The 13474-nt window shown below is 36.2% G+C and overlaps 1 protein-coding gene across 3 annotated transcripts in view; it reads right to left on the bottom strand.

Annotated features, from left to right (window-relative positions):
- Positions 1-7455: 7455 nt before the first annotated feature.
- LOC105255888 (insulin-like peptide receptor) overlaps positions 7456-13474 on the bottom strand; it is a 63468-nt gene continuing 57449 nt past the window's right edge. For all 3 annotated transcript variants that reach the window (XM_025414750.1, XM_011265423.3, XM_011265422.3), the window contains 4 exons: positions 12367-12529; positions 12068-12245; positions 11319-11478; positions 7456-11235 (listed from right to left, as the gene is read on the bottom strand). In XM_025414750.1, coding sequence (XP_025270535.1) covers positions 8152-11235; positions 11319-11478; positions 12068-12245; positions 12367-12529 — 3585 coding nt within the window. In that variant the 3' untranslated portion in view covers positions 7456-8151. The remainder of the gene's footprint in view (positions 11236-11318; positions 11479-12067; positions 12246-12366; positions 12530-13474) is intronic.

Genomic DNA, 13474 nt, shown 5'->3' with positions numbered 1-13474 from the left:
GAAAAAATACATAAAATATATGCGAGGTTCGTAAAAAAGAAGAAAAGAAAACCTATGAAACATTTCATATATACTGTTTCATATTTACTGAAAATCTCAATCTTAAGAGTATCTATAACGATAATTCGTTTCTTGATGTATGTATGTCGTTGCACAAAAATATGATTTCAAGTGACAATATTATAGAAATAAATTAGTCAACTTTCTTTTATAAATACATGTAGTTCGTGCGATTTACGTCGCATTTATGGTCATGGCGTTCTTTCTTCTCTAAAGTAAATAACACTAAGACTCAAAGAAACGGCGTTCGCTTTGATTCGCTTCGATCAATAGCGCGCACATGCCGACTTAAACTTAATCTCTTATACGTACTTAATTAAATACACGATTAATTAATTAATAAATCGAAGTGCTGTACAAGTGACGTAGCGCGATAGATAACGCTTAGGTAGGACTACACAATGTGTGAAAAATTCTTTTAATAAATACAATACCTTAAATTTTACATCTTACGGCCCGAGGAAATTCCTCGGTGTTATACTTAAAGTTAAGATAACATCGCGCAGTAATTATACAGATTAAATGCTTACACGCAAGCTTACGTTATACTTCATATAGCGTACATTAATACAATATATGTACGTGTATGTATATATGTATATATATGTATATATATGTATATATATATATATATATATATATATATATTATTAATAGTATTACTCGTGATTGGACCATTCGTAATCGAAATATAATAAATTAATCGCGATTAATCCCCACTAACTATAGAATTTTTCTGAAATGCTACCAGATTGACAAGCAAACATTGACCGAGACACCGGTCAAATATGTGCCAGCTTCGCAGTCATACATACTTTATTACCGAAAAGAGAAAAAAAAAATGACGAAAATAAAAATGAAAAGAGTTTCTCTTTCCTCTTTGCTCTCGTAATTACGATAATTTTACGTGCTTGACATTCGCATAAATTAGAAGGAAATCCGTAAAAATCGATTCCTCGCCTCCTAAGGCATTATACTATAATGGTTTATTGAGAAAAGAAGTGCGTTTTTTATATTTACTCGCATCTAAAAAATCCGTTATTATCTTTATTCGTCCAATGTTATATGTACAATGTGCATTGACACGATGTGGAAAAGAGCTCAGGATACTTAGGTCAGGATACTTACTTAGACTCTTTCCTTTTACAATGTAGAGAAAATATAGGTCATCTATCTACTTTTAATGTCGGATATTATCTGCGCGAGATAACTTAAACGAGTAAAATAAAAAGCGCGAGCATTAAGTGTAAGATAAATGCAGCTTAATTTGTCACGTAATTATATATATATATATATATATATATATATATATATATAATATATAATTACGTGACAAATTAATATATATATATAATTATATATATTATATACATTGAGCGACTTCGTAATTGCAATTAAACTGAATGCGAGTATTTATTTATACCTGTATTACAATCCCCTGTAAGAGAGGATAAGGAAGCAACGATACAACTGCCGGTTGATTGCGCTTTTTAGATTTGGTTTCGATTAACAAATCCGCGCTCGAATAAATATGCTTCGCTTTAACTAGATTATGACCAGCTCCGGTCAATAAAATGATTTTATGTCGCCGTTGGTGAAACGGGGCGTGAAGTGGGGAAAAAAGGCGCCTCTGACTAAAAGCCTCGAGAAGAACAATTGATATATTTCACATTGTGCGGGTGAATGATGACTATAATTATATATTCGAGCGTCTCTCACGGATATAAATCCTTTCATTAGTTAGCATAATCGGCAAAGTTGCAAGAAGTTGCGTTAAATTGCGAAATTTTCCTTCTTTTCCTTAATTATTTACAACATTCGTTTGCACACTCTCACCAGTATTTACATCTTTCAATCACTTCGAAATTTATTATAAACGCGAAAGCATCATTATTGAGTTGCTGTATCTTCTCCTCGTTTTATTCGATTCACTGGTTTCACGTAGGTTTTCATCGTGAATCACGATTCGAATGATTGCGGGTGTTCGCAACTACTTGACTCATAAAGTCGATTACGATCGAGTTGAAAGGTTGGAATGACGCATATACAATGTGATTAATAATCGTGTTCTAGGAGACTGACTAGGTGCGCGCATGATATTTGAAGGAACAAACTTAACGATTATAGGAAATACGACGACGCGAATCCTTGAATTCTCAACCTCGCGAGGCATAACATGATTCATATAATCGTCGTCTTTTATTATATCGATAAATCGCGTTAAAGCTTTTCCCTTTTCTCTTTTTCATTCACAGACCTTCGTGCTTTTTGAATGCGACTCATCGACCGGCGATTAAAAAAAATTCAGCAACTTTTATACGTGGAGTTCCAATAAATATCTGCGCTTAAAAAGCGCCTTATGAATATAAGAATAATCCGGATTGCTCTTAGACACTATATAACTGAAATGCACTGTCATTTTGTGTAATATTTAATTAAATAAATGCGATATAATTGCCAAGAAAATGCATTTTTGCTTTCATCAAGAAAGGATTTATTCGATAAGAATTCTGACTTTAATCAAAGCGCTTCCTCCTCTAGGGATCCAATACTCGCGGGCGTTCAATTCGAGACCGTGAAAAAAAAACGAGTATAACTTGAACGAGAATACTTGATAAACAGGTTCAGTTCTCTATATGTTTAATAATCGCAAAACTCCCGACAAAGTTGAGAAAAAGAAATTTTGCACGATCGCGTGTGTAGCACTTATTACAGCGGCGCGCTAGTAATTTCAGTTATATTCAAAAGACTGGAAATGGGAACTCGGTGCCATCATCTTATTAGGATGAGACAGCTAGTAAATTGATCATTCAGTAGTAATTTGACGCTTGCACGCGATTCGACAAAGAAATAAAATGGGGCCTTATATACGTGTGTTATTGTTCGAAAATGACATTTCGATGCATATCTTGCTGCTCGCCAGACAAAAAGCGAGAGAGGAGGGATGATATTTCTGATAAAATAAAGTGAACAGTCGCGGGAAAGAAATCGAGCGGAAAACGAAATCAATCTCATTGCTCGACGTTGAATCGATAAAAAAGTTGGTGATAAAAGAATGAAATTACTTATGTATTCTCCTAACGTCATTTCGCTGTTCGAGCTGTGATGAGGAAATGCTCGTTCCTTTTCTTCGCGGAAAAAAAGGCAGGAACACGATGATATTCTATTTCTAAGACCCTGATATAATTATAGTGCGCCTTCCTAGCGAGAGCTTCGTGGAGAAAGCGGTCGATACAGTACATGACGTAGCACGACGCGTTTTGCCATCTCGAAGGAAAGGCTGTATACTTGATGTAGCTTAAGAGCGAGTTCTTATAATATGATATCAAATATAAATTCTATATATGTATATATATTTATATATATATACACACATAATAGGAAAAAAATAAATACTTAAATATGTGTGTGCTGTGTGTATGTGTGTATGTACGTGTGTATATATTACTTTTATAGCAACGCTGCGGCAGAACTATAACATTTATAAGGAGATATTAATGTTGTAAAATTAGTGATATTTAGAACAGCTCGACATATACACGTGTTAGCTTAAATGCTGCAGAATAATGATTATTATTAATATTACCTTAAACGCGTCGTACCGCCAATTTGAAAAAAGACCATCCATCAGCTGATCAGTCGGAATCGACCGATTAATCAGCCTCGAGATGTTTCACGGTTACGTCACAATGCAAATTTGCCTTTAAACCTTATTTAAGCTTAGCCCGTTATAGTAAAATATTATAGTGCAGCGAGAATACACTCTCTAATCGTATTGCTATAGTAAACCGTCCACGCGGTCGTAGATTTCTCTCCCAATGTGTGCCAACAATCGGCGAATTGCAACAAGTGAAAAATATATATATATATATATCAACTTTGTGATACTTTTTTCTTTCTTTTGCATACTCGATGACAGATACAAAGATGAGCGATATAAATAGTAACGCTGTTTCTATATATAATTTGAATCGTCACACATTTTTTTTTTTAAGCATTCGAATATATGATTTCATTCTCTAATATTTTCGTTATTTAATTAATTTTTTTTTGAGATATTAAAGCGCGAACAAACACGCAATATTAATCGTTAGTTTTATGTATATATATATATTTATATAAATAAATTTTATTTTTACGCGCATACTCATAATAAAGCTACATGATGTTACTCCGAATTATACAAGAAACGACGTTTATTCCTATTTACCTTCATCTCACCGCTATATCATCACGAATGCAACTTTGCAATAAGAATACTGTCAAGAGTTGGTATTCGAATTTAACTATCATAAAGACATTTATATATTTTTAATATGACGTCGAAAGAGTGGTAAATTACCTAAAAATCCAGTACTTACAGATTTTATAGTTCATTCGTCAAAAATGTTGAAAAGCAAAAAATTAAATTGTACGTACATGCGTGTTTTAATCAGAAATGATTTCTGTTTAGTACTCAATTCGTTACATAACAGGCAAACGATAAATTTGACGCGTAATATTTGAAAAGAAATAAAAGTAAATAAAAATGCATAAATATTAATTTCACGTTGACATAGATTGCCATATACGTTTAATAAATTTTGCAGCTTTTCAAATAAACTAAATATTTCTGCGATTCTTGAATCGACCACTTCTTTAATCCAATTGAAATTCAGTAACATCGCCGACGATTAATTTCCATGCATACAGTGACGTTTAATTCTTATTATTAAAGGAACTCTATTTATATTAAACCTGTTTCTATCCGAATCGCGTTGACTGTCGCGCTGTACAAGAACAAAAGATTTAGTCGATATAATGTAATGCTTGAATATTCAGAGACTGTAATATGAAATTTAGAGATTGGGATTATTACTTACTCGGGAAAGCGGTTGAAATTACATTTCATCGCGGTACGCGTCGCAATTAAGCCGGTCGTTATTACTAATTACTACTGTGCACTTAGTCTCGCTATATGACGCGATTATTACTCTGACCAAGGAGTGCGGAACAGTTAGAGAAATATTCGCGAGGGGCTCGAATCCCCGGGAATTCTTCTTTCGTGCATCCCACAAGCATCTCGAGTATTTTCAGATATTTTTTTTCGCGATACCAAGTTTATCTTTACAAGGAAATATGACTGCATTTAGCAAAGATCGGCACTCGATCGTTTGATTTTCGATCCGAAGTGGAGAAATAATCGAGCTTTGCAATTTTTTTAAATACGTCAAGTTGATCTCTCTGTTGTACGCGTATGTTATTCTCTTTCGTCAATCGATACATATATATATTTTTTTTTGATTTTTCGAAAGTTATTTCTTCTAGCTTCGAGACGATTCTTTGAGTTGAACGATCGATGCGCGACATTTAAAAGTCTCTAGATTGCATTTAGATGCGCGGTGTCTCTCTCTCTTTCTCTCTGTTTTTTTCTCTCTGTGACATACACACACATATACACACTTCTTTCTTTCATACTACGTACAACATTTTTCACCATTATTATTCAATCGGAAGATTGGCTTGTTCCCTTACCGGGACAACGAGATGATAATTTTTATACTGTACAATCTCTCTGACAACGAATACGATATATTATTAAAAAATTCGGTATTATACTTTCTTTCTCATAAGCATTTTTCTATTATTTATACACATTCTCTCTCTCTTTCTCTCTTTCTCTCTCTCTCTCTCTCTCTTTCTCTCTGTGAAATCTCTATCGTAGATCCTATCATAATTCTGAAATGAATTTTTCCAAGATATTTAAAGTATTAAGGCAAACAAGGAAAATAAAAATTTTCCTTCTGTAATTAAAATGAAGAAATAATACTCATAATATTATTGCAGAAAATGAAGAAATAATACTCATAATATAATTGCGGAAAATAAAGAAAGAATACTCATAATATAATTCCAGATATTAATTTCGATTAATTTCTCTTAATACTATTAAAAATGATTTCTTTTTGAATTACTTTACGTAAAAGAGATTTGATATTTTAACATAAAATGCAAAAAATCCTGTAAAAAACTACACAAATGAAAACAAAGAGATCAGTATGCGATATAAATTTACATAGAATATATGCACATAAAATATAAATCTACATTAATTCTGAATTTTTAGAGCTAATGAATGCGAGGATTGTGGTTGTTTAATCGAATAATTATATTTCGCGAACGCGAAAGATACTTTGTGTTATTTTTTTTTAAAGATAGAAGAAAGATAAATTTGATTTCATGTCAATAAAGATGTTTGTATATTAATTTCTGTATCAGATGTATTCAGCAAAAAGGGTGTTAGTTTGCGGTCGGGCGAGAAATTTGTTTTCGAACCTCTCGAGTCAGATTTCACGCATGTGTATAATCGTTCCACAGCCCTAGTTAATCTATGCTCCAAGCGATTATCGTACCGTTTCAAGATATGATGTCATGACGAGAGATTCAAGTAAGCACACCGAATAAAATACAAATGTTTGCTGTAAACTCACATGTTCGCAATCAGGAATAGAACGAACGACAAAGGAATTCTGCAAAGAAACGTAAAGCATAGAATAGAATATATTGACAGGACCTGTTCTAATGAGATATCTCAACGTATTGCATTTCTACCTATCATCTAGTTTGTCGTTACTACCTACTGATTGTTTGTTTACATCATCCAATTCCGTATCTGCAAGAGATTCGAGGCTAAAGAATATTTTTCAAATCTATATATTATAATTCCATGCCGTGCAGAAAACTTAAACGTGTGATCTGACCGATGTTCCTGACTTACACCCGCTCATCAACCTCCACCCCCTCCCTTCTTCCTCTGTCGGTCTATATTAAACTTTTATTTATTTTTTTTTTTTAAGACTTGTAAAGATTGTAGACACGCTCTTATTGCAATAATTATCTACGAGGTACCCCGCACTTTTGCGAGGGAGAAACTTGTAATTTTATATTTACACTTGCGAGGGTAAAGTTTGTCTTTTTTTAAACTCTCGATAAATTAATTACAGGGACTATACGCGCAAATGTTGCATCCAGTTCTATTATCTTACTTACGATAACTGTGTGTAATTAGAGTAATTATTTACAACCTTGAGATTATATGTCGTAATAACTTATACGGATGCGACAAGGAACTCTGGTTTGGGAAATCGTTATTCTTCCACCTCTTAATCCTGAAACAGCATTCCTCGAAACGATCACGATGCAATGTAGATAATAAGCTTATAACAAGATCAATAATTAATATGTACATCGTGTTTATCATTTGGCGATATATCGTGTGTATATTTTTATTAGAGATCTCTCTTCACACTCATTGAATATGCATTCATATATATTTTATATTTGTATCTGATATTGCAATGAAACGAAAGAATATCCACCAGATTCTGGTCGATATTTTTAGCGATTGTTATATTTGATTAATCAAAAATGAAAATTTTTGATTAATCAAAAATGAAAAATTCTGAATATCTTTGATCCAGAATCAAAAAAGTATGGAAAATAAAATTATGTTAATAAAGTAGAAATATTGGCAAAAGTATCTTTTGGAATTCCATGATTATCGCACGTTGTTTGGGAATAGCTGTTTCAGAACTTGTTTGCAAAGGACATAGAAAAAATTAACTCTGAAAGGAATGAACAGTCGATACATGACAAAAGGACTCAGAACTTCCGGGCGTATTTAAGAGAAAGAAAACACGAACCTATGAAGCTGGTTTCAGCAAGCTGATCCAGATAGAAATATTACGCGCTTATATACCTCTATCTATTGTTTGATGGCCTAGTTTATATTACGAACACAACACCATCTTTCCCGAGGATCTCTCCCAGCATTGCTATCCACCGTCAAGATCTAATTACGTTTGGTCCGCAACGAGAGAAGGACACGAAGCTCTTGTTGCCGCGTTGGCGAACGAGCGACTTGGTAACATCTTTTCTCGTCCAACAGTCTCGTCAGGACCACTCGCGTATTGCCCTGAGTATTTGTTTGTACATTAATATCTACAGGTTTTTCCGCAAATCTGGTGATCAACGAGGGCTTCAAGCGGCGTTATCTTTCTCTCGCGCTAAAATTTTCTCGCTTAATATAATTTATATATAACTCGATTAATCTCATCGATCAAGCGGAACATCCTCGAAGTTAGTTACATTACCAAAATGCTGGAAACCGTTCTTGAAGATCCGCCCGCGACTGGTGCCTGCCTTCATCTGATCGAGCAGCGTCACATTGTCCTCGAAGTCCTTCACCCACCTAGCGGTCTCGTGACCCCAGTGGAATCGAATCGGTGCGGCGTTATGGTAGACCTTTTTCACACCGAGACTGCGTATCTCGATTCCCTCGTCCGAATGGTAGAAGGACTTCTCGCAAAAGTCCTGATTTAGAAATGGCTCCAACTCGGTAACGATCTCCATGAAGGTAGGACGTTCGCTCGGTCGCCACTTGAAGCACTTCTCCATGATCTTCTGTACAGTCTCGGGGCAGTTACGTGGTATGTTTAGCATACCCTTGTGCAACACGTGATGCAACACCTCCTCGTTCGAGAAGCCTTGATATGGTATCTCGGCGAGAGTGAGTATCTCATACAGAACGACGCCAAACGACCACACGTCAGAATCAGACGTAAACACACCATCGGAAAGATTCTCCGGCGCCATCCAGCGTATCGGCAGCAAACCTTTCTTGCCGATTTTGTAGTAATCGGTTTCGTAAATGTCCCTTGCCATGCCGAAATCGCCGATCTTGCAAACGAGATCCTTCGATACCATGCAGTTGCGCGCGGCCAGATCGCGATGGACAAATTTCTTCGATTCGAGATAAGCCATACCGTCTGCGATCTCCGCGGCCATTCTCATTATTCTGGACGCATCGGGTACCATTTGGGTGTCGCGTATCCTACGTAGATACGTCTTCAAATCGCCGTTCTCCATAAGTTCCATGATGACGAACGGCGGGTTACCCATGGAGACCACGCCCAGCAGTTTGATAATGTGCCACGTCGAAAAGTTCTTCATGACCGAGGCTTCATTCAAGAACTCATTCTTCTCCCGTTGACTGGCATTTTCGGAAATCGTTTTGATGGCCACCTGCATGGTGCCCTCCAAATAACCGCGATATACCATGCCGAAGTTACCTAGCCCGAGCTCTTCCAGGATCTCGACGTTTTCCCTAGGAACTTCCCAGCTGTCGATGACATACTTGGTCTCCGTAATGTCCGGATTCACACTGGCTATCAATCGTTCCTGCGTCCGTTTCTTCTGATGACTCTTGATAAAGAGTGTCGCTGCAATCATACTGATGAGTAGTACAACTAGAGTCAACAGCGTCGCCAAAATTATCTGATTGTAATCCGATAGACCGACGGAAAAGTAAATCACGTTGGTGAATGTGCCATCACCTGCCAGCGATGTGGAGCGTATTCTCAGACTGTATCTACCCGGACTGAGGTTCCTGATGTAATGATTGTTATACTTTTGTCCAGTTATACTTTTGCGACCGGTGGTCGCATTGCAAGGTATGCATTCGGTGCTTTTTTTCGCATCCTTCACGTCCAAATTCGTATATTCAATGGTGTAGGAGACTGTAAATGCGTTTGGATCTTTGACAGACTCCCAGATGACTTCGACTATTGTATCGTTCGAGACGTGGACCTTTACATTATGAATATCGTCCGCGTTCGGCCGCATTTTGGTCCGAGCGTTCGCGTATTGAATGGACGAGCACATTGTCTTATTGTCCATCTTCACACCACACGCGGCGATCGTGATAGTGTATAAAGAATAGTGACGTAATGCTTTCAAGTGATACGAATTACGTTCAGCAGTGACATTATATATGACCGTCTCATCGTTCATACGATTGATCACGACATTGCTACCCATAGTACTTGAAGAGACATTTATTACTGTTTTTTGCCTGTCCTGCGCAGAGGACAAATTATTTGCCAGGTCGTAAAATTTACTATCTAGTGAATTATAGGTATTGAAGACGCAATCATCCTTCCAGCCGGGTGACAAATAACTGAGGGTTATATTACCATCACAGAATATTTCGAACTGCTTAGAAATCGCGAGCTTCGCATCTTTGGAACAGCAGGAATTAGGATTCGAGATGAGCGGAGTCTTAATTGTCACCTCGTGTATCTCCTCTTTTTCGATTTCGCTGGTGATCAAGGTATCGGTGCAATAGTCGCGGGAAGCAATTAATTCTTCGTCGTCTGATTGAATCGTACTGGAGATCATATAGTAACCTATGGGACCGTTCGGATAGACTGGCGGGGCCCACTTGAGCAGAATCTCGCTATCACTTATTACGGTCGTGCTCACATTTGTCGGCACTGAGGGTATCGCGCTCTTTGTCCGGAAAAAGATAATCTCCGACTGACCCACCGGACTAATGAAGGAATTCTTATTCCTCGCCGTAAATGTTTTTACGTACGCAGCGTACTTGGTGTACGGCTTTAAATTCGTAACATTTTTCGAAACGGTCAAGTTCGAGCCAGATGTACCAACATCTACGATCTGCCATGTGTTATTGCCGCAGGCATTCGCCTCATACATTACATTTTCATTCTCGGTTTCTATGTAATTTAATAAATAATTGAGCAGCTGCTGGCCTTCCGATGGTTTGTAGCTGTCCCAACTCAGAACCACCCAATCTGCGACCCGCTCTTTTATCGTGATATTTATATTAACGATATTGCAGGCCACTTTATCACCATTCGATTCCGGTTGTACTTCGAGATCTGTGAAATTGGTGATGTTCACCGTTTTACCGAATTGCTCTATCTTGGAGAGACAAAGTTTGGGATTATAATGGAAGAATAATCTGCCTCTTTCTATTGTTATCTTTTGAGACGGCGGGAAGAGCGAAGAGAGATTCGGATTGTCCAGGACTACGAAGCTTGCGTTATTAATGTCCAAAATTTCGCCTTTGATCACTTTAAGCTTCTTGAAGAAATCCAAGGATGTGATCGGAAAGGAATGCGTTATTTTCACATACTCGGTTATCTCCTCGATTAAACCAAACGCGTCTGCCAATTCGTTCATTATATTCGGATTTCCATTTCTGATTTGAAACTCTAGGGCGCCTTTAACCACCGTTATACCGCGAAAACTCTGAGCGTCCGAAATGTGACGTATGATAGCGCCGCTTCCGATCTTACGGCACTGACCTTTACAAACACGACAGGTTGTTGCCTGTAATGTAAAATCAAGAAAAGAAAAATCAAGAAAAAAAGAATGCGCGAAGCATAATATAAGTAGATGCAAATATATCATACATTTTTTTCGTCGATATCATCCTCGAAACCATCAGGACATTGAGTAACGCAAGAGCCGTTGAAAGGCCGCCAGGTTTCTTCCGTTTTAGAAAATCTTCTGACCTGGTTCATCTTCTGGCATTCGGCGTTGCTGATGCAGCGTCTCGACAGATACGCGTATCTGCCAACAGAAAAATCCATGTCACTGTAGAACAGATCTTTCGAGTGCGAAAGATAGGACATGTATTATGTATATCATACAAAACTTTGAAACCTTTTGACATTATGTGCGAAAGCTGTGAACGCGAGAGTGTAAGGTATAATATGCAGGCTTATGAGCAAATTTCGGGATATTTTATGCTAAACATCTGAAACTAATATCTTCTTTCGCAATTTCTTACTTTTCAACATTAGATCTCTTGAACATATTTTCTATTTTAATAAAATTTTTATTTCTAATTATCTCGAAATAAGAGTTGCAGAGAGAAAGGAAGCAATCGAGTAAATTTCAAAATTAAGGAAAAATTGACACATCAACTTACTAAAAATTAACAATAATGAATAAACGATTTGGGATAATTTACACAATTTAAATCGAAGTAATCGCTAAGTAATCTATAGATTTATTTTGCACGTCTACTTTTTTTTAATTATTTTATTTGTATATAAGATATAAATATGATAGAGAAAATATAAATGTATATATAAACTTATAAAGTTAGAATTTTACTCCGTCATATTGCAATTGCATTTGTACAAAAATTACTTACAACTCAGGTGGACAGCTTTCGATGCATCTCCCGTCGTGACGATAATTCTTGCACACGTAGCATTCGCTGTCGCTCGGGCCATAGCACTTTCCGAGGCATTGTTCGTGACATCTTGACCTCTCTAGTAACTGACAGTGTTGGGCGGTCCAACAATAACCGCCAGGACACTGAGAACATCCTATAATAATATTATAATCATTTGTGCATCGCAATCGCAATCTTTTCTCTGATAAAGTTTAGCATTTTCGTTATACTTTTATATTAAAAAAAAAAAATTCTTTTTTTAAATCATCTATCACCTTTCATGTGCGGGCAATTCTGTTCATTCCTGTTATCTTTAATGAAATTCTCGCCTGCCGGCACGATAACGCTCCAATTTAAAGTATTCGTGAAGCAGAGAGCGGGATTTTTCTCGATGCGTACACCGCCCCGAGAGATCTTCGTCATACTGGTGAGACCGATCTGTGAAAAAGTTTCGTGGAATTGTGAGTCAAAGGTCGAATAGCCGGTTAATTTGATTGACTGATTAACGTCACTTGACCCAGACCATTTAACCAGGTCCTACAGCAACAAATTGGACCATACCAACACCTTCGAACTGACTGGACTTGATTCGGCGTGGGAATGAACGATCGCAATATGAATTCTACGTGACAAACGAGCGTCACATGCGCGTACGAATAAAATTCCTAACATACGCGCGATATGAAAAATTGCAGTTCTACGATGTCGTGTATCATTAAATGTCAATATTAAATACAATGAACTCGCACTCGGGCATCGAAAACTCTTATAATTCTTCTACGGTGAGATATGTGTAGGATAAAAAATAGATACGAATTTTCTCCAAATCCCAAATTTAATAACCACTTAAAATTAACATCCGCGAAATATATTAAAAATATTGATGAGTATATGATCAGTATTAATTAATTTATTTATCATGAGATTTTTATGAGATTTATTCATTAACGAGAAAGAAAAATTCTTCGACAAATAAAATACAAGTGAATCTATTATAAATAAATAACATCCGCGAAATATATTAACAACATTGATGAGTATATAATCAGAATTAATTAATTTATTCATTTAAGAGATTTATTCATTAACGAGAAAGAAAAATTCTTCGACAAATAAAATACAAGTGAATCGATCATAAATAAATACAAAAGGAAAATATAAAAAGTATAACGTTTTGCAAGGATAATAGCTAAAAATTGAAGTAATTGCGAATTTAAAACTAAGATATCAGAGAACACTTTTCAATTTACGCAGAGAAAAGTTGTTATAATTATTTAAAGTGCCAAATTAATTTTAGTAATAGAGTCCATGTTAGATTCATGTTAGATTCACTTTAAATGAGCATAAAAAGTGGGATAACACGAAGAAGTTTAGAGTACACGT

The sequence above is a fragment of the Camponotus floridanus genome, unplaced genomic scaffold (assembly GCF_003227725.1).
Source record: "Camponotus floridanus strain SB8 unplaced genomic scaffold, Cflo_v7.5 scaffold89, whole genome shotgun sequence".
Taxonomy (NCBI): Eukaryota; Metazoa; Arthropoda; class Insecta; order Hymenoptera; family Formicidae; genus Camponotus; species Camponotus floridanus.
Note: the sequence above shows the minus strand (reverse complement) of the source record. Positions and strands in the feature narration are given on the sequence as shown.